Raw genomic sequence first — 26,718 nt, forward strand, 5'->3', positions numbered from 1 at the left:
ACAGGGTCTCATCGCATCATTGATACAGAATTTGATGATGGGTTGATGATAGTGACTAAAGGTGGGTAGTGTGTGTATGCCTTCTAGCAGCCTATTTACACCCAGCACTGGGTGAGAGAACAAATTATTGCCCCCTAACGCTCTGATATCCAACAATTTGCACCCAAACCTTGAATTACATGAAGATATCAATTTGTTTCTATTGCAATGGTGGTACATGTTATTTCGGCTGTACTTAAGTGGTGCATTCTACTGGATGTCTGGGTATACAGTAAAAAGTTCTCCTCCACTGCTGACTGTCAAATCCCTTGTCACATTGAGTGCACGCGGAACTGGAGCTTTAGTTCACCGCCAGTATTCTGTCATTGATCTGCATTCATATCTGACATAAATAGTTTCAACATGTATATACAGTAAATATTCTCAAGTACGGACTCGTGTTTGCGCTGTCCAATTCATCCTGATCACAGAAATTCCTCATTTGGGAAATGAGCATGGTACATGTCCTTTATGAACCTGCAAGTATGTTGACAAAATGCACGTGTAACAACACAATCAATAAAATACCAAAATATATTGTCCAAAAACTGTTTATATCACAAAAACTGCAATACAGGTGTATCCCCCCAAAAAAATCACAACAGTAAAATACGTACAGTATTTTAATGTTTATTTTTTTCTGTCTTGGGAAAAAAATATGTATTTTGGATTGTTTTGTTGGATGCATTCTTTGGTTTATGACAATGTTTGCCTGCGTGTCATACAGTTTTCTTGCTAGTTGCAAGTAACTGTACCGTTGATCACCGATGTCTCGTAATTCTTGTGCATACTGAAGGATTTTTGTTGCCGTTTGCATTGCTTCCTTGCTGGATGGTGGCTTGTCATCAGGAATTGAATCGATGCCTTTTTGTTTAAAGTTTCGTAGATTTGCGTCTTTCCGACTCCAAGTGTCTGCTGGATCTTTTTAACTTTGTGTCCAGCCTCGCTCAAACGGATGCATTTCACTCGCTCCGCTCCAGTTGTTACAGTTCTTCTACGTTTCGATGCGATGATCTACACAACGTAAGTGAATAAAGTTAAAATCTTTCGCACTTAAAGTAAAACGCACGCCAATAATAAACTCGCTTACACGTCTTCGTTTCGAATCTGATGAATGAAAACGGCGAAGTGAACACGTTTCTTCGGTCGTGTCGAGTGGGTGCGGCTTTTAAGCTAGCGTTCTACAGGACGTAAGTGAATAAAGTTAAAATCATTCACAATTACAGTAAAACGCACGGCAATTAAAACTCACTTGCACGTCGTCGTTTAGAATCTGATGATCGAAAAATGCGAAGTGAAAACTTGTTTCAGCGTTATGTATTTTCCGTCGCATTGGGTGGGCGTTGCGTGTATTTAAGCTCCCACGACATTACACCTCCATCCGGGTTACGGGTAGTGGAATTTCCGCTTACGCAACTTCCGGTCACATGTAATATCGTAGTCAAAATGTTAATGCATAGGTTTTTATTCCGGGTGAAGGATATTCCTTTCCATAGAATTCCGGGAATGGGAATATTTACTGTATATATATATATTGGGTGGATATATACATGTGTATCTGCCATTTAAGCTCCCACGACATTACACCTCCATCCGGGTTACGGGTAGTGGAATTTCCGCTTACGCAACTTCCGGTCACATGTAATATTGTAGTCAAAATGTTAATGCATAGGTTTTGATTCCGGGTGAAGGATATTCCTTTCCATAGAATTCCGGGAATGGGAATTCGTGACAATCCGTGTGGATATATACATGTGTATCCGTCTCTTATATATATATATATATATATATATATATATATATATATATATATATATATATATATATATATATATATATATATATACCGTATTTTCACGACTATTCGACGCATCGTACTAATGGCCGCAGTCTCATTAATGCGTGACATTTCTGTATTTTACACATACACAGGACGCATCGTACCAATAGCCGCAGTTTTACAGTGGTAAAACATACGCCAGCTTAAACATACGGCATGCATGCGCGCACTCTAACACGTTAGCTTGAAGCATACGGTAGCATGCCAAGACATACAGATAAGATAAAAAACACGTTTTTAAAAAGGCAACGAAAGCAGAACTGAGTTCGGGTGTATTTTATTTAGCCATCGTACAATGTTCTCACGTTTTTCGATCAATCATCACCCAGAAATCCATCAAAGTCCTCATCCTCTGTATCAGAAGCAGAGGACTGCACATCTCAGTTGTCATTGAATGCATCACATGCTAGTGTGAGTTGCTACGCATTGCCGAGCGGAAAGGAGTAGCAACAGCAAAGTCAATGTTTCTCTCGTGTGAAGCTTTCCCACATTTGAAAGTAAAGAACAGAGCGAAACATGGTGGCAGCGCGTGTGTGTGTAGAAAGAATTGAACAATTGTGCAAGTACCGTAATCCATCAAAAACGCCGCGTTCCCTCTCGTTGTTGCGTATTGTGGCGTAACTCACCAAGCGCTGCCTCTCACTCTTTGTAAAGTTGTGTTTGCCACCGATCATCCATTGTTCCCATGCCGTTTGCAACTTTACTTTGAACGCCCGGTTGATGCCAATGTCCAGCGGTTGGAGTTCTTTAGTCAAGCCTCCGGGAATAACGGCAAGCTCAGAGTTCATTTGCTTGACTTGTTTTTTCACCGCTGCTGTGAGATGGGCACGCATGCCAAAAGCATAACCGGTGGCTTTAAGTTTGAACTGAGCTTCGTAGGCGTGTCTTTTTGTCGAATTTATTTTCAGGGGTTCTTAGAAACCAAAACCGGAGTTGTTTTGCAACAACGCACATTGCCACATGCTATACAAGTGTTGGTACTGGCTTGAGGCGTCCACTTACACGCCCACCCTTCACCATTGGCGGACTAGCTTGTCTGTCCTCTCTCTCCCTCTCTCCCTTCCATATATGTACATATACACGCCCACCCTTCCCTAATTGGCCGACTTCTTTCATAGTCACTTCCGCCTTTTCTCTATATAAACAGCGTGTCGGCTGTCAGTCAGATTTTGGAACTCAGTGCATATAAAGGACGCTCCGCACCATAAGGCGTCCTGTCCATTTTGGAGAAAATTTAAGACTTTTAATGGCGCCTTATAGTCGTGAAAATACGGTATATATATATATATATATATATATATATATATATATATATATATATATATATATATATATATATATATATATATATATATATATATATATATATATATATAATTTAAAAAATCCTCATCTCACCCCTCGGGTATGTCCGTCCCTCATTCAGCTCGGGTCCTCTACCAGAGGCCAGGAAGCTTGAGGGTTCTGCGCAGTATCCTTGCTGTTCCCAGTACTGCACATTTCTGGACTGACCGTTGGAGCCTTCTCCTTGATGTATTCATGGAGCTTGGATGTTTCATCCTGGACAGTGGCTCTCACACTCACTAGTCCCCGGCCTCCTTCCTTTCGGCTTGCGTACAGTCTCAGGGTGCTGGATTTGGGATGGAACCCTCCATCATTCCATTCAAAATGGAATCCATTTTTTTTTTTGTTCTCTTTTGCTGTTTTTGTCTTTTGTTTTGTCACATGTTTTTTGTTGTTTCATTGTGTGGACCTGATATGGATTGTTTTCAGCGCTTTTTGGCCACGACATTCGTCAAAGGAGCAGTATCTGTGCTTGGTGGTTGCGCCTTCTCGGCAGCACGCCTGTACCAGCACAGATTTTGATTGGGAGGAATGTCGGCGCCATTGACTGTCGGTGCTGGACAGACCTGGGGCGCTTGTGTTTTTTGCGCCAGTAATGGGCGGCATTTTTCACAACCCCGATTTGTTCAGTGGCTATGTCAGCGCTGTTGGACAGTTGGCGTTGGTGCGGCTGGATGGATGGCCGCTGAAGTTGAGGATGAGGAGAGAGGAGCGTTGGCGCAGAGCGCCGATGCGTATTTGGAACCGAGAGTCGCCGCTTGGAATTGAAATGGATTTCCTAGGGACAGGAGAAGTGAACCAATCTCTTTTTTCGGCAATGGATGCTACAGCTTCTTGTTGACTTTGAAACTTAGCTTGTCGCCGACGTGTGCACATTTTGAGCATGACGTCTCTGATCCACTGGTTAAAGGACACTTTGATTCTCTCCTCTTTCATCTCAAACCGCTTCAAACAACAAAGCGTGTGACGGAAAAGTGGTTAGGACTGCACGACTGTCCGTGTTTTATGTTATGTGTTGTGTTTATTATTTTACTTTATGCTAACTGTTTTGTAAAGCGCTTTGTTACAGCTGCCGCTGTTGTGAAAGCGCTATATAAATCAGCATGTATTGTATTGTATTGTATTGTATGCATGGTTAGGAGCTTTCGGGTCCTAACGTCCGTGGTCTGAATCTCTTCCTTTGGCCACCTTATTATTCCTGCACGGTATCTGGTCACTGGCAGGGCATAGCTGTTTATTGCCCGGGTCTTATTCTTGCCATTGAGCTGGCTTCTTAGGACTTGCCTCACTCGCTGGAGGTATTTGGCAGTAGCCACTTTCCTTGTTGCCATTTCGAGGTTGCCATTGGCTTGTGGTATACCGAGGTACTTGTAGCTGTTCTCAATGTCTGCTATTGTTCCTTCAGGGATTGAGACCCCTTCAGTGCGGACTACCTTTCCTCTATTAGTCACCATCCGACTACATTTCTCAAGCCCGAATGACATCCCGATGTCGCTGCTGTAGATCCTGGTTGTGTGGATCAGGGAGTCTATGTCCCTCTCGCTCTTAGCATACAGCTTTATGTCATCCATGTAGAGGAGGTGACTGATCTTAGCTCCATTTCTGAGGCGGCATCCATAGCCTGTCTTGGTGATTACTTGGCTTAGGGGGTTCAGTACTATGCAGAACAGCAGTGGGGAGAGTGCATCACCTTGGTATATGCCACATTTAATGGACACTTGGGTAAGTGGCTTGCCGTTGGCTTCAAGTGTGGTTTTCCACATCCTCATCGAGTTCGCAACGAAGGCTCTTTGGGTCCTGTTCACCTTATACAACTCCAAGCATTCTGTGATCCATGTATGTGGCATCGAGTCATAGGCTTTCTTGTAATCAATCCAGGCTGTGCACAGGTTGGTACGTCGGGACCTGCAGTCTTGTGCGACTGTTCTGTCAACCAGGAGCTGATGTTTGGCTCCTCTGGTATCTCTACCAATGCTCTTCTGTGCCTCGCTCATGTATTGATCCAGGTGTCCACTTATCTTAGCCGCAATGATGCCTGACATGAGCTTCCATGTTGTGGAGAGACAGGTTATTGGCCGATAGTTGGATGGGACTGCACCCTTTGAGGGATCCTTCATTATCAGGATCGTTCGCCCTTCGGTTAGCCATCCTGGGTGAGTCCCATCCCTCAGCAGCTGGTTCATTTGTGCTGCTGGGCGCTCATGGAGTGCTGTGAGTTTCTTTTGCCAGTAGGTGTGGACCATGTCCGGGCCTGGTGCTGTCCAGTTCTTCATATCTGAGACTCTTTCCTGTATGTCTGCCACTGTTATGGTAACTGGGTTCTGTTCAGGGAGGTTGCTATGCTCCTCTCTCAGGGTCTCCAGCCATTGTGCACTGCTGTTATGTGCAACCTGCTTCTCCCATATGCCTTTCCAGTACCTTTCAGTTTCCAGTCTTGGTGGGTCAGCTCTGTTGTTAGGACCCTGTCACTGAGCGTACACTTTCCCAGGTTGTGTTGCGAACAGCCTGTTTATTTGTCTGGCCTCATTCTCTTTCGTGTACCGCTTTAGGCGGCTGGACAAGCCTTGGAGCCTTTGTTTGGCAGTTTCGAGTGCTTCAGGTATGGTAATCTGGATGTACCTCTCGGCTATCGGCCTTTTCATTACACCTCTCTGGGCCTCCATCAATTGACTCACATCTTTCCGGGCCGCCTTGATCTTAGCCTCCAACCGTCTTTTCCATGGTGGATAACGTATCTCATGGCTTCCTTGGTTGCTCCTATAGCCAAGAGTCTCTAAGATCACTGATGCTGAAGCGTATATCAGCTCATTAGTTTCTGTGATCGTTACGGTAGGGATCGCCCTCAGTGCTGCATTCACACCTTCTATGAGACTTTCAGATGGTACTTCACATAGCCGTTGTAATCGGTTTCTAGGTTGCCCAGCTTTCATTCTCGCCATGATCTTAGCTTTCAGGTCAGTTGCTGCCTCGCTCAGCATTTCATTCATTGGGGCTGGCCTCCCAATCTCATCATCTGCATTTATTGGGGCTTGCCTACCAATCTCTGTTATGACCTCCTCCTCTGATCTGGCAGCCTGGGGCCCTTCAGCATGGAACCTGCGTTGTACCTCATCAATCTCAAGTTGTGACAGCAGTTGCCGTTTGTGGATGTTGGAATACTGAGCTACTAGTTGTTTCGTTGTCAACCGTGACTGTGGGTTCCGAAGTAACCATTTTGCCCACATTCTCTGCATGTAACCCCTCTGACTAGGGTTGCTTGAGTACTAGCATTCCAACAGAGCCATGTTATCGCAACTCGCCCATCTGCGCTTTGTTCCAGTAGCCCATTTTACATCAAGGTGCTCTGGTTCCCCAGCACCTGACGCAGATCTTGTTTGGCCGGGCGACGTCTGAGCCGGCATGTCATTCATTTTATTGTCTCTCATCATTGTATGAGGTAGGCATTAGCGTGAAGGATCTTGCCCAAAGACCCACACTGGATGGTGTTATGTGCTCATTTTTTGTCCCAAGCGGGATTCGAAGCACCGTCTTCCGTATGCCAACCCGATGCCTTACCAACTGAGCTACCCAGACGCTTATATATATATATATATATAGATATAGATATATATACTGTGTATATATATCCATATATATACTTCGCGTCGTCCCGCACGCGGTCTGTCCTTCCGTCTGTCCCTTTTCAAAACGTACCTACTTCACCGCGCCGCTGCGCGCCGCCACTGCGCCGCTCAGGCAGTGGCTCACTACGATCGCGCAGGCATCTTAGCGAAAACATGTTGACTACCCACAAGCATTGCAATAAAATTGTTAGTTATTTAGTAGAGCTAAACATTTCTTTATTTTCGCGATAAGCAATGAAGATGAACAAAAAGTTGAACCAAGCAACAACACTTTTGTGGGCCAAAGGCCCACCTTACCAGCCTTCCGCAGGAACTAACTGATGAGCCGCCCGGAGGGCGGCGAACCAGCTAGTACATATATATGAGTGTAAGCAAAAATCACATGTACATATATGTGTGGGGATGGGTGGGATGGCAGTGGCTCGGTTTGTCAAGCAGGTTACGCAGGGACTGAAGGGTCGCCGGTTCGCATCCCAACTTCAACTGTCTGTTAACTGTCGAGGTGTACTGAACCCTAATTTGCTCCTAGTGGGCCCAGTAGTGCCTTGCATGGCAGCAGCCACCCATTGGTGTTTGAATATAGGAATATGAGGCTTTGTAGAGCACTATACCTGTACGTATAAGTGTAATCCATTTACCATGTAGATATAGGAAGGGTTAAGATGCCTTCCCACAGGAGTTTTCTCAGAGTTAAGAAGCAAAACGTTCTAGGCCTACCATTGGTCAACTTCAACAAGGCACACCTAGAGATTTCACCAGCTTGAGAAAAGTCATAAAAAGTTTTTTTTCACCTGCTAAGCTAACTTCAATGATCTGAAATGAAATTTTTTTTTAATGTTTAGTCCATAAATTGAGAGAGAAGACAGTCACTGGATGTCTTGAGATGAAGATAAACCTCCACAAACTATCGTTCAGGAAAAAACAGGCATGGTTGAGCTGGGGAGACGTGAACCAATTTTTGTTCTCTTTGGAAAGGCTTGCGGTTCCTGACTTTGACAACTCCTGTGGCATGTAAATTCATTTATAACTCCAGCAAGTATTGAACATGCGAAGAGCTATTCAGGCTTGCCTGCAAATTAACCGTTTTCTTGTGAAAGGTCTTGATATTCTGCAAAAGCATCACATATTTTTTGGTTAGTTAGCAGTGCAATGCTCAGAACTAATGTGTCCATTGCACTCTTGGTGTGTGTGAGTGTGTGTGTGTGTGTGTGTGTGCGTGTGTGCGTGTGTGTGTGTGTGTGCGCGCGTGTGTGTGTGTGTGTGTGTGTGTGTGTGTGTGTGTGTGTGTGTGTGTGTGTGTGTGTGTGTGTGTGTGTGTGTGTGTGCGCGCGCACACGCACGTCTGGTGTGTTTGTTTCAATGGTCTTGTAGGAGGGGAACGTACTTCAAGGGAAAGAGAGCGAGGCAGTACGTTGGCTGTGCCTGAACAGCAGCGTGCCCTTCAGCATCGCTCTCGCTCTGTATCTCCTCACCAAGAGGATTCGTGCAGGGCGAGGTCGCGGCCTGCGCATGTGCCCATGCAAAGGTCAGTTTCATCTGCCACCACAACCGAGTCACATCACATTCACTGTGACATGAGCATCAGCCAGTGTTTTATATGTTGCGGATCAGTTTTATAAATTCCTGACCTGTCGGTCTCATTCGGCCCGGTGTGCTTTTACGTCCTGGGATCCACGTCGCAAGTGTATAAAAGTCGGAATCAGATGGGGCCTGACTTACGGAGATCCCACACAGGAGACGCTTCATTGCGTTTTTATAAGCCGTGCATGCTATTGCTAGACGTGTTGCACATGATCTTTTAGTAAGACCACAAACAGCGAGCACTTAAATTGCATGTTCACACACAATAATAGGTTGGAAGCAAAATCTGCAAATGGCGTAAAAAAGTGGAGACTGGCATATTTAAAAAACAAGTTTTTCCCCTGAGTTGGTTCCAATGCTTTCCAGCATGGAGCATTTGAGAGAGCAGAGCAAACGCAAAATGAAAATCTGAAGTGATGGATTTGTTCATGGGAGAAGCAAACACACATATTATTGAGTATCAAAATTATTTTGTTAAGCCAGCAACCTGACCAAACCAGGCAAGACACCAACCTTGAAAGTGAGATGTTGCATCCAATATAACCACTTTATCTTTGCTGAGTCACCTGGCATTTCATACCATCGGCGTTTGAAAAATGTTTCCACCGGTGGAAGAAGCTCTGTTCTCTCCGTCCTCTCATTTGGCTTCAGCTTCCTCATCTATGTGTATGTTCGGTGTAGCAGTGTTATTTTGGCTAGAGGGTGACATTTGTTTGGGGAATCCCTCGGGATTCACAGAGACTGGGAGTCAACTTTACCTATAATCACAGGAATGGGATGGTACAGGATTAAAAAAAAAACGACAGCAGAAGAGAGCGGGATTACCCAGTACAAAAAAAAAGCCTCTGACAGGTACACAGCCAGTTTTGTAACTGACCTCCGAAATGGAAGCTGAATGGGGTTAGGAGTCGTTTTCACTGGGAGCGGAACAATACGCGTTTCTTCTTTTTTTTCTATAAACGAGCCCGCGATTGGGAGGGCACAGGATTTTTTCGTGTTTAAATGGGATGGCACAGGAGTGAAAATCCACTCCTGTGCCACGTTCTAATTTGGACCGATATGTGGATTTATTTTTGAATAATATTTTATCCTGTCTGTTTCAATCCACATTTATATGAAATTAACATTTAGTGTTAGTCTGTTCAAAAATGTTTCTCCCTGAAGTGTGCTTTGAGTTGTGGCCTCCTGGGCAATTGCGTTTTACACTTCTTTACTGTATCAAAAGGGAATTATATTCACACTATATTTAGATCTCAACATAAAGCACATTGCTTCTCAAGCAGTTTTAGTCTTATGTTACAACCTTAAAACTGTATCAGTGACAGTGCCAGCAGGGGGCAGGCTTCTTGCTTGCTTTCTGCACACCTGCCACCCACTGGTGATTGATTACACGGGCTTTATTTGGGCGCTCTGGCAGTCGACTCACTGCCGGAGTATTCCACGCCGTGCCATTACTCTCGCCAAGTCTTTCTCTACTAATTCATTGCCTTAAAGTCAAGTGACTGTGACTGCGTACTTTCTAATCATCTCGTTATTATTTTTTACACAAGCGTTTTCTGTTACCTCCTTATTTATTCCTGGTCCTTATTTTGACCAGCGTCTTCTGTTGTTTCGTCCAGACGGGTATTTTGTGTTTTATATTAAATCTCATTTTTTCTGACAAACCATTTTTTCTGTGTCTGCTATTTCGGGGATCCACTTCCTTATATTGTTGTGCACGAAGCAATTATTCTATCGCTTCGGGTACAACGTGACATGGACAGTTCAGTTTTTGCACAGACAAGCCTCCCATTGGATGATTTAATAATTTTATGTCATCATGACATCTCCTCTGTTTTGTTTTGTTTTTTACCTTTGTACAAACCACATTTAAACATTCTGATCAAAAACATTCAAACAGGAATATATTTCAGTTAATTGTACTCGAATATTAGGTGCCTGTGTTTTGTATTCGTAATTTAGGTTTTTTTGGGGGGGGGGGTTATTTTGTGTTTTGAATACCAGGAGCCTGGATGAGATTCATCAGAACCGCCACCACTCCCAGTCCCCCTCCCATTACCACGATTCCCATTCAGAGCATCAACACTCCGGTGACTCTGACTATGAGTGCTCTGAAGACAGGTACCGTAACCATTTTAAGGATTACGATTTTGGGGATGCGGCTGTGCGAAACATTTCTTTGACAATATATTGCTAAAGAAACAAACAAAAACAAAAAAAAAGGCACACATAGTTTAGGGATTCTTGTTTGTTACATTCATTTTCATTTTTCATTGTAAAAAGCAGAACTATTACTATAAAGTACCATAACTGTTAATTGTTTTTGAAATTCAGTCTAATTTTATTTCCAAAGTAGCTTCTCCGACTACAAACAACAGCGTGAAACTAGCGATGCCGTTTCAATGTCAGTCTACTGTATATTGTTCATTGATGATTTAATGATGGCGCAAAATTATTTATTTCATGATTTTTCTCATTCATAAAATCACATGCTTGTCTGAGGTGCCCTCCTCTTCTGTTGTGTGTCTGTTTTTTCACCCATCGTCATGGCAATGACAGTGAGGCCCTGGAGATGCACAGGTCAATCCGAGGCGGAAGTGCAGAGTGCCTACACACAAACAGGTAAAGAAATGAAAATAAAAAAATAATCATACTCCAGTTTGATTTTGTGGTATGTTCTACTTTCTAACAACTGTCATTTTAAGTATATCCTAACAACAACATTTGACACACTCCATGGTGGTATTGTTGCAAACTGTATGTGCATTTTGTGTGTGTGTGTGGGGGGGGGGGGGGCGTATCTCAAAAGATGTGTGAGTATCTGCAAGTGCTTCACCACAAAGTTCTAATATTGTTTAAATGCACTCATATCAACGCACAACTATTATAACTAGCCAGTTTCAACAACACAAAGTCACTGTGTGAAAAGATTGCTGCACAAGTTGTCCCCAAAGAATGCACATTTATTTTGGATTAACTTTTCTATTTTATCATGTCACTCAAAGCAGTTATTTACTTTTTTTGTCTTTATGTCCATGGCCTCCGCTCTTACAACCAGGGCTGCATGTAAACTTAGCAACACACTCCCTCCCAAAATGCCCCTGTTAGTAAATGGTATCCATAAAGACATGTACAGGTAAGCAAGAAGGGTCGTCCGTCATTCTTCCCTTTCTTATTTCTTGCCCAGTTTTTTCCCTGAATTCATTTGTGCTGTTGGTGAGCCATTTTGTCATTGCAGCTTTTTTTTTCGCCTCAGCACATGAAATGCCCATATGTCCCTCTCTCTGCTTGTGATGGCGCCAGCTTGTTTTGCCATCTAGCTTTTTTCAATAGAAATGGTACCGTGGACCTTCCCTTTGTATCCATGTGACTTCGTGGTTTTAAGTAAGAAATGCAGATGTGGATTTCATCCAAACACCCCTATACTGGGGTCACCGAGCTGTGTGAAAGGAGACTTGTCGGCCATGGCAAGGATTTTCATTGTGCTGAAGTTTTGGCGTGAGGTTGAGCTGTTGTGAACTAAGGACTCTGTTCAAACTCACACTCAGAGCCAAACAAACTTCAGGTCCATTGTATTGACAGTTTTCATTTTTCCTGTATCCAGTCTCAGTTCACAATTTTAGCCAGGAGGTATTAGGTCAGTTTAACTGGTGCGCTCGAATAGGTAACCGAATTTTCAAGTCTTTTCAAGTTCATACTGGGGCTGTCACTCTCAATGAATCGGATACAATATTATGGGTTTGACAGAACCATTGTTTTCCCGATTACTGTTTATTGTCATATAGTTGGTATTGTGTAGTGATTAAAAACAACAATTAAGCAATATCACAAGAGAGGGATTGTTGTACTCTCTATACTTTTAGAAAAGCTACTCAGTTACAAATGTCTTATTTTGATTAGACGCGTCACGTGATACTATTTCAAAAGTGCAAAACAATAGAAAATGCTTCACATTTTTATTTCATGTTTTACCAATGCTAAATGTGGCCATCATCGATCACAACAAGCCGAACGTCTCAGAGTATCACGGTCCACTGTGTTGATTGCAGCTGTTCATTGATCGTTAATGTTATCAATATGTGCTGGAAGTGATGCAACATGAACTTTGAAACTAAACTCTCTCTCTCTCTCTCTCTATCTATCTATATATTTATACACATACGTGGGTATATACAGTACATGCACACACACACACACACACACACAAACCCAATTCCAATGAAGTTGGGACATTGTGGGGAACGTAAAGAAAAACACAATACAATGATTTGCAAATCATGTTCAACCTATATTTAATTGAATACACGACAGAGACAGTATATTTAATCTTCAAAGTGATCAAATTTATTGTCTTGAGCAAATAATCATAAACCTTACAATTACATTTGTTGGCTGCAACACATTCCCAAAAAGCTTGGACAGGGTCATGTTTACCCCTGCGTTACATTTCATTCATTCAATAAACATTTGGGAATTGAGGACACTAATTGTTAAGCTTTGTAGGTGGAATTCTTTCCCATTCTTGCTTGATGTGCTGCAGCTGTTCAACAGTCCGAAGTCTCTGTTGTCGCATGTGTTACAAAAGTGTGGCTATGAAGTTGAACTGTGCGAATATTACAGTGGCCTTACAGCAGTCCAGACCTGTCTACATTTGAAAATGTATTGCACAAAATTCAAAAGAAGACCCTGGACTGCAACTTAGGTTGTACGTCAAGCAAGAATGGGGAAAAAATCCACCAATCTTCAAAAAATTGGGTCCTCGGTTCTCAAACATTTATTGAGTGTTGTTAAAAGGAAAGGTGATGTAACAGATTTTGGGGAATGTTTTGCAGGCACCAAATTCAAAATGAGTGAACTTTTGAAAGGGAAAAAAAAAGTCTTGTTGTCTTGTCTTTGTAGTGTACTGTATTTCATTGAACATATACAACACAATACAATACATGCGGATATACCTGTATGTCGAAAAGGATTTGCAAATAATTGTTCTCTATTTTTATTCACGTTTTGGACAATATCCCAACTATATTGTGAACAGGGATTTTATATATTATATATTTTATATTTGTCAGTCGATAGAGAGGGAAAGAGAAAAGTATGGACTATTCTTGCCGAATGATTTCTCACTGTGATGTTTGCCATACAATTTTTACAATGAATAGAGAAGCAAATAGGAAATCATGTTTTGATGTCACCAATTATTGCGAGTGGTGCTCAACGGTTTCTCGTTTTTAGACTAGTGTTCCATTCACACGTTTTGTTTCTCTTCACATTTAGGTGCATGTTTCATTTTCTTTTTTTTCTTGCCTTTCTTTGTATTTTTTTTCTTGCCTTTCATGGGTGTGGATGGTGTACAGTTCCACTCTCCCTGCATGTCTAAGGAGCAAGCTGCCCGAAAGGCAAGAGGCAGGCAACAGCGTGCACCGTAGTATCTTTGCACACCGTGTCCTCAGGTTCACTGATGAGGTCACAGTTAGGTAAGAACATGCCCCTTAACAATTCCTCGCCTGACTTCAGACTACCCCCAACATGTCCTTCCTTCCTTCCTTTGGCGGGTGACAGCAGGGAGGCAGGGGCTTAAGCTTGTACTTGAAATTGCAAATGTAGAGCATTAAACGAGCACTAAAATCTTAAACCCTTGTCATCCTCCATGTGAGGCCCATGGCCTGATAATGTTTTTGTTTTTTGCAATGTCATGCCAGCCATCTATTGAAAACAACTGTAATTTGCCATGACATGATAACACAAAGCAGCGGCAGGCATAGGCTTCAGATAAGATGAAAGCTCTCTGTTCATCCCTCTCTCACATGCAGACACTTTTCCACTTAGACCTGGTTCCCATGGAAACCCACCAACGCTCTGTCCAAGTGGTCTGACAGTCTATGGAAGAATGAATGGCTATGATAAATGGAGATACAGCCTTCGAGTCATTCCATGTTACTGCACAGTCTGACGGCCTTCCTTTTTCTGTCTGTGTCTCCTGCTTGTTTCTCTGCTTTACCTCTCATAATTCTTCCATTCTTTATGATTTGTTTGTTTATTTGTTTGACATTATTTGTAATCACTTCCACCCTATCTCCTCTCCTCCTTCATGTCGCCACGTTGATTTCTTCCTTACTTCGCTCTTCTGCCATGCTGTGGTGGTGCAGTGACCTGCAGCCATCGTTGGATAGAGTGAGGAGTGCCAGCACCACATGTTTGAGACCAGACACCAACTTTCACTCTTCTGACAGAGACAGGTATTAAGAATAAATAGTGGTCATGTGCGCGCACCTACTTCACATCATTTTATGTTGCTACTCTAGTTACTCTAGAGTTACTCTAGGTAGTGCCAAGCTACAAACCATACATAGTTCATTTGTCATTGGCATCACTCACCCTTCAATATGGAATGTGGAATCTTCCAAATTGTTTTCATTTCAAAGAGACATTATACTGCAGCTGAAGTGTTCGTCTCAGATGTACTCTACCCATTGCTTAATTCTGGGACATGCCAAGCTAGTTCTGCACAGCACAATGGGAGAATGATTTAATCGTGAAAAATGCTGACGATTTTGTGGAATTGAATGTTAACCCTTTCAGGGACAGCGGTTACTACAGTGGACAGCTTAGGATATGATTAGGTTACTGCAGGGGTCGGGAAATTTTGTGACTAAGAGAGCCATAAAAGCTAAATATTTGGAAATGTTTTTCAGTGAGAGCCATATATATAGAAATATATCTATATATATATTGCGCGTCGTCCCGCACGCGGTCTGTCCTTCCGTCTGTCCCTTTTCAAAACGTACCTGCTTCACCGCGCCGCTGCGGGCCGCCACTGCGCCGCTCTGGCAGTGGCTCACTACGATCGCGCCGGCATCTTAGCGAAAAAATGTTGTCCACAAGCATTGCAATAAAATTGTTAGTTATTTAGTAGAGCTAAACATCTCTTTATTTTCGTGATAAGCAATGAAGATGAACAAAAAGTTGAACCAAGCAACAACACTTTTGTGGGCCGAAGGCCCACCTTACCAGCCTTCCGCAGGAACTGGCTGATGAGCCGCCCGGAGGGCGGCGAACCACCACCTTACCAGTCTTCCGCAGGAACTAGCTGATGAGCCGCCCAGAGGGCGGCGAACCAGCTAGTATCTATATATATTCATTCATTCATCTTCCGAACTGCTTCATCCTCATTCGGGTCGCGGGGGGTGCTGGAGCCTATCCCAGCTGTCTTCGGGCAGGAGGCGGGGAACACTCCGAATTGGTTGCCAGCCAATCGCAGGGCACGCAGAGACAAACAACCATGCACGCCCGCACTCACACCTAGGGACAATTTAGAGTGTTCAATCCGCCTGCCATGCATGTTTTTGGAATGTGGGAGGAAACCGGAGCACCCGGAGAAAACCCACGCAGGCCCGGGGAGAACAGGCAAAGTCCACACAGGGAGGCCGGAGCTGGAATCGAACCCAGTACCTCTGCAACAAGCGCGCTGCGTAGGTCCACGCACATTCGTTTTGCCAGCCACGGCAGCGCGAGACACCAAAAACTGATACTTAAAGACTTAATGAATGGAAAGTTTACTTTTAAAAAGTTGCCAGATTGTTCCACTGACAGACCAAAGTTACCTATATCATACAGGTATACGATGTATGCCACTGACGCTATTGTTACTTGTTTGGAACTATTTTGTGTGGAAGGTTACAGTGTTGCGGACGTTGTATCGGTCTGTCATGGTGAAGAAGGAGCTGAGCCAAAGGGCGAAGCTCTCAATTTACCGGTCGATCTACGTTCCAACCCTCATCTATGGTCACGAGCTATGGGTCGTGACCGAAAGAACGAGATCCCGGTTACAAGCGGCCGAAATGAGTTTTCTCCACAGGGTGTCCGGGCTCTCCCTTAGAGATGAGGTGAGAAGCTCGGTCATCCGGGAGGGGCTCAGAGTCGAGCCGCTTCTCCTCCATATAGAGAGGAGCCAGATGAGTTGGCTTGGGCATCTGATTCGGATGCCTCCTGAGCGCTTCCTCCCCGGTGAGGTGTTCCGGTCATGCCCCGCAGGGAGGACACCCCGAGGAAGACCCAGGACACGCTGGAGAGACTATGTCACCCAGCTTGCCTGGGAACGACTCGGGATCCCCCGGGGAGAGCTGGACGAAGTAGCTAGAGAGAGGGAAGTCTGGGCTTCCCTGCTAAAGCTGTTGCCCCCGCGACCCGGCCCCGGATAAGCGGTAGATGATGGATGGATGGATGGTTACAGTGCTTCGCATCCATACAAATAGAGCGGGTGGAGCTTCTCTTTGTTCGTCTGACAGTGACGGTGAAGTTCAGCGGTGCAGTGTTAGCGACCTAGCGAAAATAAAACGTCTCCAGTGTTGTCATCGAACCAAGTGTCGTCATCCAAAATGATGTCTAAACAAAACCGGAGAGAGACTTCCGCGCAAGAAGGACCAACAGAATCAACAGCCTGACTGCTGTGTTCAAAGCAAACTTGAGAAAAACGAAGTATGCAACCATGGCTTAAATCCACTATAGGCCGAGTACTAGTTTACCTTAGATGTGCACTTTATAATGTTATTTTGCTCTGTTTTGATTCCATAAAAAGAGCTGTTAAAGCAGCAGTGTTACAAAATATTTTTTTCACTGTTGTTGATGGACAGTAATATTGTGTGAGAGATTATGTGTGAATAACTGGTCCAAGTGAAAATGTTCATGTAAAATTGAAAATCGAAATTGTTATTTAAGTATTTGCATTTTGCACATAGAAAATGGACTCATGATTCCATGTTGATGAGAGCATTAAAATGGGGAAAAATAGGACAAAAAAATATAAAAGGAAATTCAGAAACGATAAAAAATGCAAGAATAATCACAATTAATTTTTAGTGAATTTGAGTTAATTATGACAGTTGCATTTTTAATTAGATTAAATATTTTAATCGGTTGACAGCTCTAAAATATATATATATAGTGGCTGGATAGCTCAGTTGGTAAGGCATCGGTTTGGCGTACGGGAGACGGTGGTTGGAATCCCGCTTGGGGGAAAAATGAGCACATAACACCATCCAGTGAGGGTCCTTGGGCAATTTCCTTCACGTTACTGCCGACCTCATGCAATGATGAGCGACAATAAAATGAATGACATGCCGGCTCAGACGTCGCCCGGCCAAACAAGGTCTGGGTCAGGTGCTGGGGAACCAGAGCACCTTGATGAAAAATGGGCTACTGGAACAAAGCGAAGAGGGGCGAGATGCGATAACATGGCTGTGTTTGAATGCTACTCCTCAAGCAACCCTAGTCTGAGGGGTTACATGCAGAGAATGTGGGCTAAATGGTTACTTCGAAACACACAGTCACGGTTGATCACTGAATGCTTGGAGTTTTGGAGACAGGCTATGGATGCCGCCTCAGAAATGGAGCTACGATCAGTTACCCCCTCTACATGGATGATATAAAGCTGTATGCTAAGAGCGAAAGGGACATAGACTCCCTGATCCACACAACCAGGATCTACAGCAGCGACATCGGGATGTCATTCGGGCTTGAGAAATGTAGTCGGATGGTGACTAAGAGAGGAAAGGTAGTCTGCACTGACGGGGTCTCACTCCCTGAAGGAACAATAGCAGACATTGAGGACAGCTTCAAGTACCTCGGTATACCTCGGTATACCACAATATATGGCCAAATACCTCCAGCGAGTGAGGCAAGTCCTAAGAAGCCAGCACAATGGCAAGAATAAGACCCGGGCAATAAACAGCTATGCCCTGCCAGTGATCAGATACCCTGCAGGAATAATAAGGTGGCCAAAGGAAGAGATTCAGACCACGGACGTTAAGACCCGAAAGCTCCTAAGAATGCATGGAGGGTTCCATCCCAAATCCAGCACCCTGAGACTGTACGCAAGCCGAAAGGAAGGAGGCCGGGGACTAGTGAGTGTGAGAGCCACTGTCCAGGATGAAACATCCAAGCTCCATGAATACATCAAGGAGAAGGCTCCAAAGGATGACATATTCAGAGAATGTCTCAGACAATGGGGAGCAGAGGATGAGGCGCTGGAAGAGGGACCATCATGGGAGGACAAGCCCCTACACCGGATGTACTGTACCACTGGATGATAACTGAAGTGGCTGATCGCAAGAAGTCCTATCAGTGACTCGAGAGGGCTGGCCTGAAGGACAGCACAGAGGCACTCATCCTGGCTGCTCAGGAGCAGGCCCTGAGCACCAGAGCCATTGAGGCCCAGATATACCACACCAGACAAGACCCAAGGTGTAGGTTGTGCAAAAAGGCACATCCAACGAGAGACGATCCAACACATAACTGCAAGGTGTAAGATGCTGGCAGGTAAAGCCTACATGGAACGCCATAAGTATGTGGCTGGCATAGTCTACCGAAACATCTGTGCGGAGTATGGACTGGAAACCCCAAGGTCAAAATGGGAAACACCTCCGAAGGTGTTGAAGAATGAAGAGCGAAGATCCTGTGGGACTTCCAGATCCAGACTGACAAGATGGTAATGGCGAACCAACCTGATATCATGATCATAGATAAAGGGCAGAGGAAAGCCATTATCGTGGATGTAGCGATCCCAAGTGATGGAAACATCTGAAAGAAGGAGAAACTCAAGAAATAGAGCCTGGAAGGTAAAAAAAAGTCGTGCCTGTGGTGGTTGGAGCACTCGCGGCAGTGACCCCCAAACTAGAGTGGTGGCAACAGATCCCGGGAACAACATCGGACATCTCAGTCCAGAAATGTGCAGTGCTGGGAACAGCAAGGATATTGTGCAGAACCCTCAAACTTCCTGGCCTCTGGTAGAGGACCCGAGCTGAATGAGGGATGGCCATACCCGAGGCGTGAGACAAGGATTTTTTTTATATATATATATATATATACTGTATATATACCGTATATTCCGGATTACTAGCCGCTACTTTTTTTTCCACACTTTCAATACTGCGCCGTGTAATATGAAGCGGCTTTTAATTTTTTTTTCCCATCGCGGGAAAAACATTGACCAATAAAATGAATGAGTCTTTCACTGAGGTCCAATGAGATTGTATGACTAATCGCAACTTCCGCTCTTTTTGCCGTAGCGGCGGAAAAATGTGTCACCCGGCAACAGTCGACCAATAAAATGAATGAGTAGTACACAGGGGTCCAATGAAATTGTATGATTACCGGTCATCACAACTTCCTTATTTCAGTCTTTCTTCTAACCCTGATCAACATGGAGAATACCAGACGAAAAGCATATGATGCAGCTTTTAAACTAAAAGCGATAACTCTGGCAGCTAAAGAAAGAAATCAAGCTGCTGCCCGTAATCTTGGCATAGACGAGTCGATGGTGCGAAGGTGGAGGCTCCGCCAAAAGAACTGAGCCAGTGTAAAAAGACAACCAACGCTTTTAAAGGTTTTAAAGGTGGTCCGTCGTGGCGTTATAGATTCATGAAACGGAAAAGCCTGTCTATTTGGGCACGCACGACATTGTGTCAGCAGTTCCCTCCCAATTACGAGGACAAACTTGCTTCATTCTGCACATTCACACAAACAAAGATAGCGAAGAATTCCATCAGCCCAGATGAAATAAGAAATATGGACAAAGACCCTCTGACGTTTGATTTGCCTCTCACTCGGACTGTAATTAAAAAAGATGACTCCTCCGTCATACTGAAAACAATTGGCCACGAGAGAACACATTTTTCCTGTGTTTTGAGCCGCGCAGCATCGGGCCATAGCTGCCAACGATGATCATTTTTAAGCGGCTGATTATCGAAATAATTTCATATATCTTTTCCCATTTATATAATTTGCATTTAAAGCCTAGTGGGCTGCAGTATTTCTCCTCGTAATTACGCAAATGCACATCAAGATCTCTCTTTGTCTGGCCTCTTATTATGTGTTTCAGCGTAATTTCGTTGTGCAACTGCATTTATCATGCTCATAAAAATATGGAGATTATTTTAACCTTAAGAAATTTTTCTTTTTTTTTCTACGGGGGTTCAGCGGGGGACCGCGTCAGCTCCACGGCGGCAGGGACGCAGAAGCAAAGCCCCGCTTACTCATTGGCCAGTATTTTATAGTACGGTGCGGCAAATATAATTACAAAATCTCTTTCTTCATAAATCTGAGCATGCGGCTCTTCATCAGGTGCGGTCTGTAGCCCGGAATTTACTGTATGTATATATATAAAACTGTATTTTAAAAGTGAATTTAACAAAATGTCAGTATAATAAGCCTCTGAATGTATTCTTTTAAATAATTTTGCGATGATACTCACCATTAATGTGAATGTTTTTCCGTTCCTCGCGATTGCTAAAATTCCAGCAAAACTAGCGGAATTATAGTCAGCTTGCCGGGTCCATACGCAGAGTTGCTGCTGGCTAGCTTGCACCCTGCTCAGTAGCTTGGATGCTTCCTTTCTGCTGTCTCTCACAGGGTTTTTTGATGTGAACGTAGCATGGCGCCTGTCAAAGTGCCGCTTTACATTCGACCGTCTCATCGATGGTATTTTGTCATTGCAAATTAGCCACACCGCAGAACCTGTTCTCTCCACAAAGGCAAATCCATCGGTCCATTTGTTCTGAGGTGAATCATACTCGTCATCCTTTTTTCTTTTCGCCATCTTATTTTTCGAAGGATTAGCTACACCTGGCTCGCGAGCCATAGGTTCCCGACCCCTTGGTTACAGGGTGCACGAAAGGGCTAATTGATGAAAAACAGCTGTTGAATCAGTAACAGCTCGCGTGAAGCGAAGTCGAACTACCTCCACACAGACAACCAGAGAACTCCACAAGGAGGAAGTATTTGTATTACTCAGGCATAAATCCCCCATCCCATCATAACTATTAAAAAAGTACTTCTTTCTCCTCCTTCCAAGATTTTGTCTTCTACTTCACTGCACTTCTACCCACCGACGTTTTCAAGTGATTTTAATTTCACCAATCTTGCCAATACAAATCATTTGGGTCTTTGAATTCCTAGTAGTGTAGACCATCACCCACAGCTACTATGTTCTCCGCAATTGCCCATGACGATACTATATATAGTCTTCCAGTGGTTCTCAAACTTTTTACGCCAAATACCACTGAAAGAAATGCGCTCATCTGTAGATTATGCAGTTTGAACATTGCCAGTCTGCGAAAATATACAGGTTGAGGGGGTGCATTTAAATATCGATTCAGACATTTAGTTAAACACAAATTGTACCCAGTGGAATTGAAAGAAGACACAAATTTATTGTACTTCAAAGTTAAATACAATTTAACAAAAAATGTCTAAATCGGTAACATGAGGCACACTCTGCACATTTTATTTACCGGTAGTAACAGCGCAAGAGCATTTGCGGGAGCTCACTTTGAGAATCACTGGCATATACAAAAGACAGAAACCTCAGCTGATAAACCGTTCGCACTTTTGAGTTTCAAATTGACTTTGCTGTTTTGATCAGAGAACCAATTCCTGGTATACTCTACAGTGAAGCATTTTAACCCTTTGAGGGACAGCGGTTACTGCAGTGAACAGCTTAGCATGTGATCAGGTTACAGGGTGCATGAAAGTCAATGAACTTGTGTAGGTTATGTGCCGTTTGACTGAGCCACACTAGCTTTCCCCGTGTCGTGCAGTTGGTGCAAAGTCTTGACTGTCCCCTCAACATAAACCTTTTCTATGCATCTGGTTTCTTGACCTCCGCTACTCCACAAATCTCCAGGTGCTCCAATTCATTGCCCTGCAAGATCCCCTCAAATCCCCGGATCTTAGTAGAACATGTGGCCTCTGAAGAAGACAGGTATCAGGCCTGACTTTTCCGCTGTCCCTGTCCCAATATTATGTTGCCGCTCTGCTTGCCTGCTTCTATCCTTCTGACCCTACATGCTGACATTTTTATTTATAACAGGATATCACTGTTGCAGTGATCTGCACTGTTGTGGACCCTTCTAAACGTTTGTGGGCTGAAGCGGTTGGAATCTTCCATTCGTTTTCCCCCCTGCTTACTACTACTTACTCGATCTGAATCTGCATTTTTTTCTTATAAGCACTTTCTTATACAATGGCGGTGGAATGTGAAATGATTGCCTATATTCCTTTTTGACTGAGCAAAGTTGTCACTCCGAGATGCCAATATAATAAGCAAGTATTTATTTTTTTGTTTGATCCTTGTCATTGCCATATCATGCTTATTTCTCCTCCTCTCTTTCTGGGTTGTTACTGTTTACCGAAACAGGGAGTGTAGCAATACATCAAATCCAGACTGTCTAAAAGGCAGCAAAAAAACCCTGGAGGGTGACAGGTGAGAGCATTCATCCACCTACACGCCATATTCCTCCTACCTCACTCTTTATTTTGATTCACTTGATCAACTTTCCAATGTTTTGTATTTCTATTTGTCAGTTTTAGCATTTGACTCTGGCCACAAAGCTTAAACTAAAGCTCTTCCAGCTTTCAACAAACCACCATCACTATCTAGAGGTTATGAATACACACATAGTTTGAATATCCATCCATCCATCCATCCATCATCTACCGCTTATCCGGGGCCGGCTCGCGGGGGCAACAGCTTTAGCAGGGAAGCCCAGACTTCCCTCTCTCTAGCTACTTCTTCCAGCTCTCCCCGGGGGATCCCGAGTCGTTCCCAGGCAAGCTGGGTGACATAGTCTCTCCAGCGTGTCCTGGGTCTTCCTCGGGGTCTCCTCCCGGTGGGACATGACCGGAACACCTCACCGGGGAGGCGCTCAGGAGGCATCCAAATCAGATGCCCAAGCCACCTCATCTGGCTCCTCTCGATGTGGAGGAGAAGCGGCTCGACTCTGAGCCCCTCCCGGATGACCGAGCTCCTCACCTTATCTCTAAGGGAGAGCCCGGACACCCTGCGGAGAAAACTCATTTCGGCCGCTTGTAACCGGGATCTCGTTCTTTCGGTCACGACCCATAGCTCGTGACCATAGATGAGGGTTGGAACGTAGATCGACCGGTAAATTGAGAGCTTCGCCCTTTGGTTCAGCTCCTTCTTCACCACGACAGACCGATACAGCGTCCGCATCACAGCAGACGCTGCACCGATCCGCCTGTCAATCTCCCGCTCCCTCCTGCCCCCACTCGTGAACAAGACTCCAAGATACTTGAACTCCTCCACTTGGGGCAAGATCTCCTCCCCGACCCGGAGGGGGCACTCCACCCTTTTCCGACTGAGGACCATGGTTTCAGATTTGGAGGTGCTGATCTTCATCCCAACTGCTTCACACTCGGCTGCGAAACGCTCCAGTGAGAGTTGGAGAGCCCTGTTTGAAGGAGCCAACAGTACCACATCATCTGCAAAAAGTAGGGATGTAATACTGAGGCCCCCAAAACGGACCCCCTCAACGCTTCGGCTGCGCCTAGAAATTCTGTCCATATAGGTTATGAACAGAATCGGCGACAAAGGGCAGCCTTGGCGGAGTCCTACCCCCGCTGGAAACGATTCAGACTTACTGCTGGCAATGCGAACCAAACTCTGACATCGGTGGTATAGTGACCGAACAGCCCGTATCAGGGGGTTCGGTACCCCATACCCTCGAAGCACCCCCCACAGAACTCCCCGAGGGACACGGTCAAACGCCTTCTCCAAGTCCACAAAACACATGTAGACTGGTTGGGCGAATTCTCACATACCCTCGAGGACCCTGCTAAGGGTGTAGAGCTGGTCCACTGTTCCACGGCCGGGACGAAAACCACACTGCTCCTCCTCAATCTGAGGCTCGACTTCTTGACGGACCCTCCTCTCCAGCATCCCTGAATAGACCTTACCAGGGAGACTGAGGAGTGTGATCCCTCTGTAGTTGGAACACACCCTCTGGTCCCCCTTTTTAAAAAGAGGGACTACCACCCCGGTCTGCCAATCCAGAGGCACTCTCCCTGTTGACCACGCGATGTTGCAGAGGCGTGCACAGAGATAGGAGAGCCCACCTCAGAGTCCCCAGGCTCTGCTTCCTCCAAGGAAGACGTGTTGGTGGAGTTGAGGAGGTCTTTGAAGTACTCTGCCCACCGGTTCACAATGTCCCGAGTCGAAGTCAGCAGCGCCCCATCCCCACTGTACACAGTGTTAATGGTGCACTGCTTCCCCCTCCTGAGACGTCGGATGGTGGACCAGAATTTCCTCGAAGCCGTCCGGAAGTCGGCTTCCATGTCCTCACCAAACTCTTCCCACGCTCGGGTTTTTGCCTCGGCGACCACCGAAGCTGCGTTCCGCTTGGCCAGTCGATACCCGTCAGCTGCCTCTGGGGTCCCACAGCCCATAAAGGCTCGATAGGACTCCTTCTTCAGCTTGACGGCATCCCTTACTGCTGGTGTCCACCAGCGAGTACGGGGGTTGCCGCCACGACAGGCACCAACCACCTTACGGCCACAACTCAGATTGGCCGCCTCAACAATAGAGGCACGGAACATGGTTCACTCGGGCTCAATGTACCCCGCCTCCCCCGGAACATGGGAAAAGCTCTGTCGGAGGTGGGAGTTGAAATTCCTTCTGACAAGGGATTCCGCCAGACGCTCCCAACAAACCCTCACGATACGTTTTGGTCTGCCAGGGCGGACCGGCATCTTCCCCCACCATCGGAGCATACTCACCACCAGGTGGTGATCAGTTGACAGCTCCGTCCCTCTCTTCACCCGAGTGTCCAGAACATGCGGCCGCAAATCCGATGATACAACTACAAAGTCGATCATCGAACTGCGGCCTAGGGTGTCCTGGTGCCAAGTGCACATATGGACACCCTTATGTTTGAACAAGGTGTTCGTTATGGACAATCCGTGACGAGCACAGAAGTCCAATAACACCACTCGGGTTCTGATCGGGGGGGCCGTTCCTCCCAATTACGCCCCTCCAGGTCTCACTGTCATTGCCCACGTGAGCATTGAAGTCCCCCAGCAGGAGTACTCTCCAGCACACCCTCCAAGGACTCCAAAAAGGGTGGGTATGCTGAGCTGCTGTTTGGTCCATTTGCACAAACAACAGTCAGGACCCGTCCACCCACCCGAAGGCGGAGGGAGGCAACCCTCTCGTCTACCGGTGTGAACCCCAATGTACAGGCACTGAGCCGGGGGGCAATGAGTATGCCCACACCTGCTCTGCGCCTCTCACCGTGAGCAACTCCAGAGTGGAAGAGAGTCCAACCCCTCTCGAGAGAACTGGTACCAGAACCCAGGCTGTGTGTGGAGGCAAGTCCAACTATATCCAGTCGGAAATTCTCTGCCTCAAACACCAGCTCGGGCTCCTTCCCTGCCAGAGAGGTGACATTCCATGTCCCAAGAGCTAGCTTCTGCAGCCGAGGATCGGACCGCCTGGGTCCCCGCCTTTGGCTGCCGCCCAGCTCACATTGCACCCGACCCCTTTGGCCCCTCTCATGGGTGGTGAGCCCATGGGAAGGGGGACCCACGTTGCCTCTTCGGGCTGTGCCCGGCCGGGCCCCATGGGTGTAGGCCCGGCCACCAGGCGCTTGCCAACGAGCCCCACCTCCAGGCCTGGCTCCAGAGGGGGGCCCCGGTGACCTGCGTCCGGGCAAGGGAAACCTTGGTCCATATATTTTGCTCATCATAAGGGGTCTTTGAGCCGTGCTTTGTCTGGCACCTCACCTAGAACCTGTTTGCCATGGGGGACCCTGCCAGGGGAAAAAGCCCCAGACAACTTAGCTCCTAGGATCATTGGGACAGACAAAGTTTGAATAAAACTTGCATATTAAAGTCTTTTGCAAAGTACACATACAGTAATGGTGTATTTGAGATATATTTTGCAAAAAAAATTCTCTTTTTAATTGTTATTATTTTATAAACGGCAGTCGCATCCAGCCCACCTCTATCCTCAGGGGCAGTAGGGGCAAAGGTTGGCCACTGAGACCCTTTGGCGAAACAGCTGTGGCTGAGTCCTCTCCAAACTCTCCGCAGACAGACAGGTGCATGCTATTGTCAGCAGGAGGTCTCTCCTACTGTGTGGTCCTTTTGTTGCTCCCTTTGTATGCACAATAACCCCATTACATCATCACACCAGACATTTTTTAGCATTCTGTAGAATCTTTGAATGACTTGGGTGGGTGGAGTCTGAAATTCTCAGACTCTTCCAGAATGTCCCACAACTGGTGAATCCTTTCAAATATTTCTTGCATAATGCATAAACTGTCAATAGAATCCCATCCATCCATTTTCAACACTGCTTATGCTGATGGGAGTTGCAGGAGCCTCTACCAGCTGCGGTGCGGAGGGCAGACTACACCATGGACTGGTCACCAGTTAGTCACAAGGCACATACAGAGGCGAACAACCATTCACACCCACATCCACATCATCACAGAGTGG

General features: G+C 45.4%; 1 protein-coding gene and 1 long non-coding RNA gene across 9 annotated transcripts in view; one reads left to right on the plus strand and one right to left on the minus strand.

Annotated features, from left to right (window-relative positions):
- The window catches only part of rims1b (regulating synaptic membrane exocytosis 1b), a 127,134-nt gene that overhangs the window by 78,259 nt on the left and 22,157 nt on the right, over positions 1-26,718 (plus strand). Inside the window, exons 15-24 of one of the 8 annotated variants that reach the window (XM_052083830.1) lie at positions 5-61; positions 8,218-8,371; positions 10,432-10,548; positions 10,987-11,049; positions 11,486-11,563; positions 13,782-13,901; positions 14,574-14,663; positions 22,106-22,183; positions 22,619-22,684; positions 26,205-26,318. In XM_052083830.1, coding sequence (XP_051939790.1) covers positions 5-61; positions 8,218-8,371; positions 10,432-10,548; positions 10,987-11,049; positions 11,486-11,563; positions 13,782-13,901; positions 14,574-14,663; positions 22,106-22,183; positions 22,619-22,684; positions 26,205-26,318 — 937 coding nt within the window. The remainder of the gene's footprint in view (positions 1-4; positions 62-8,217; positions 8,372-10,431; positions 10,549-10,986; positions 11,050-11,485; positions 11,564-13,781; positions 13,902-14,573; positions 14,664-22,105; positions 22,184-22,618; positions 22,685-26,204; positions 26,319-26,718) is intronic. The other 7 variants (XM_052083831.1, XM_052083832.1, XM_052083833.1 and 4 more) reach the window with 7 other exon arrangements.
- On the minus strand, positions 654-1,765 carry LOC127613030 (uncharacterized). Its single transcript, XR_007966044.1, has 2 exons — positions 1,130-1,765; positions 654-1,053 (listed from the first exon to the last, which is right to left on the minus strand). It is a non-coding gene; the product is annotated as an uncharacterized LOC127613030 (long non-coding RNA).

The sequence above is a fragment of the Hippocampus zosterae genome, chromosome 13 (assembly GCF_025434085.1).
Source record: "Hippocampus zosterae strain Florida chromosome 13, ASM2543408v3, whole genome shotgun sequence".
Lineage (NCBI taxonomy): Eukaryota > Metazoa > Chordata > Actinopteri > Syngnathiformes > Syngnathidae > Hippocampus > Hippocampus zosterae.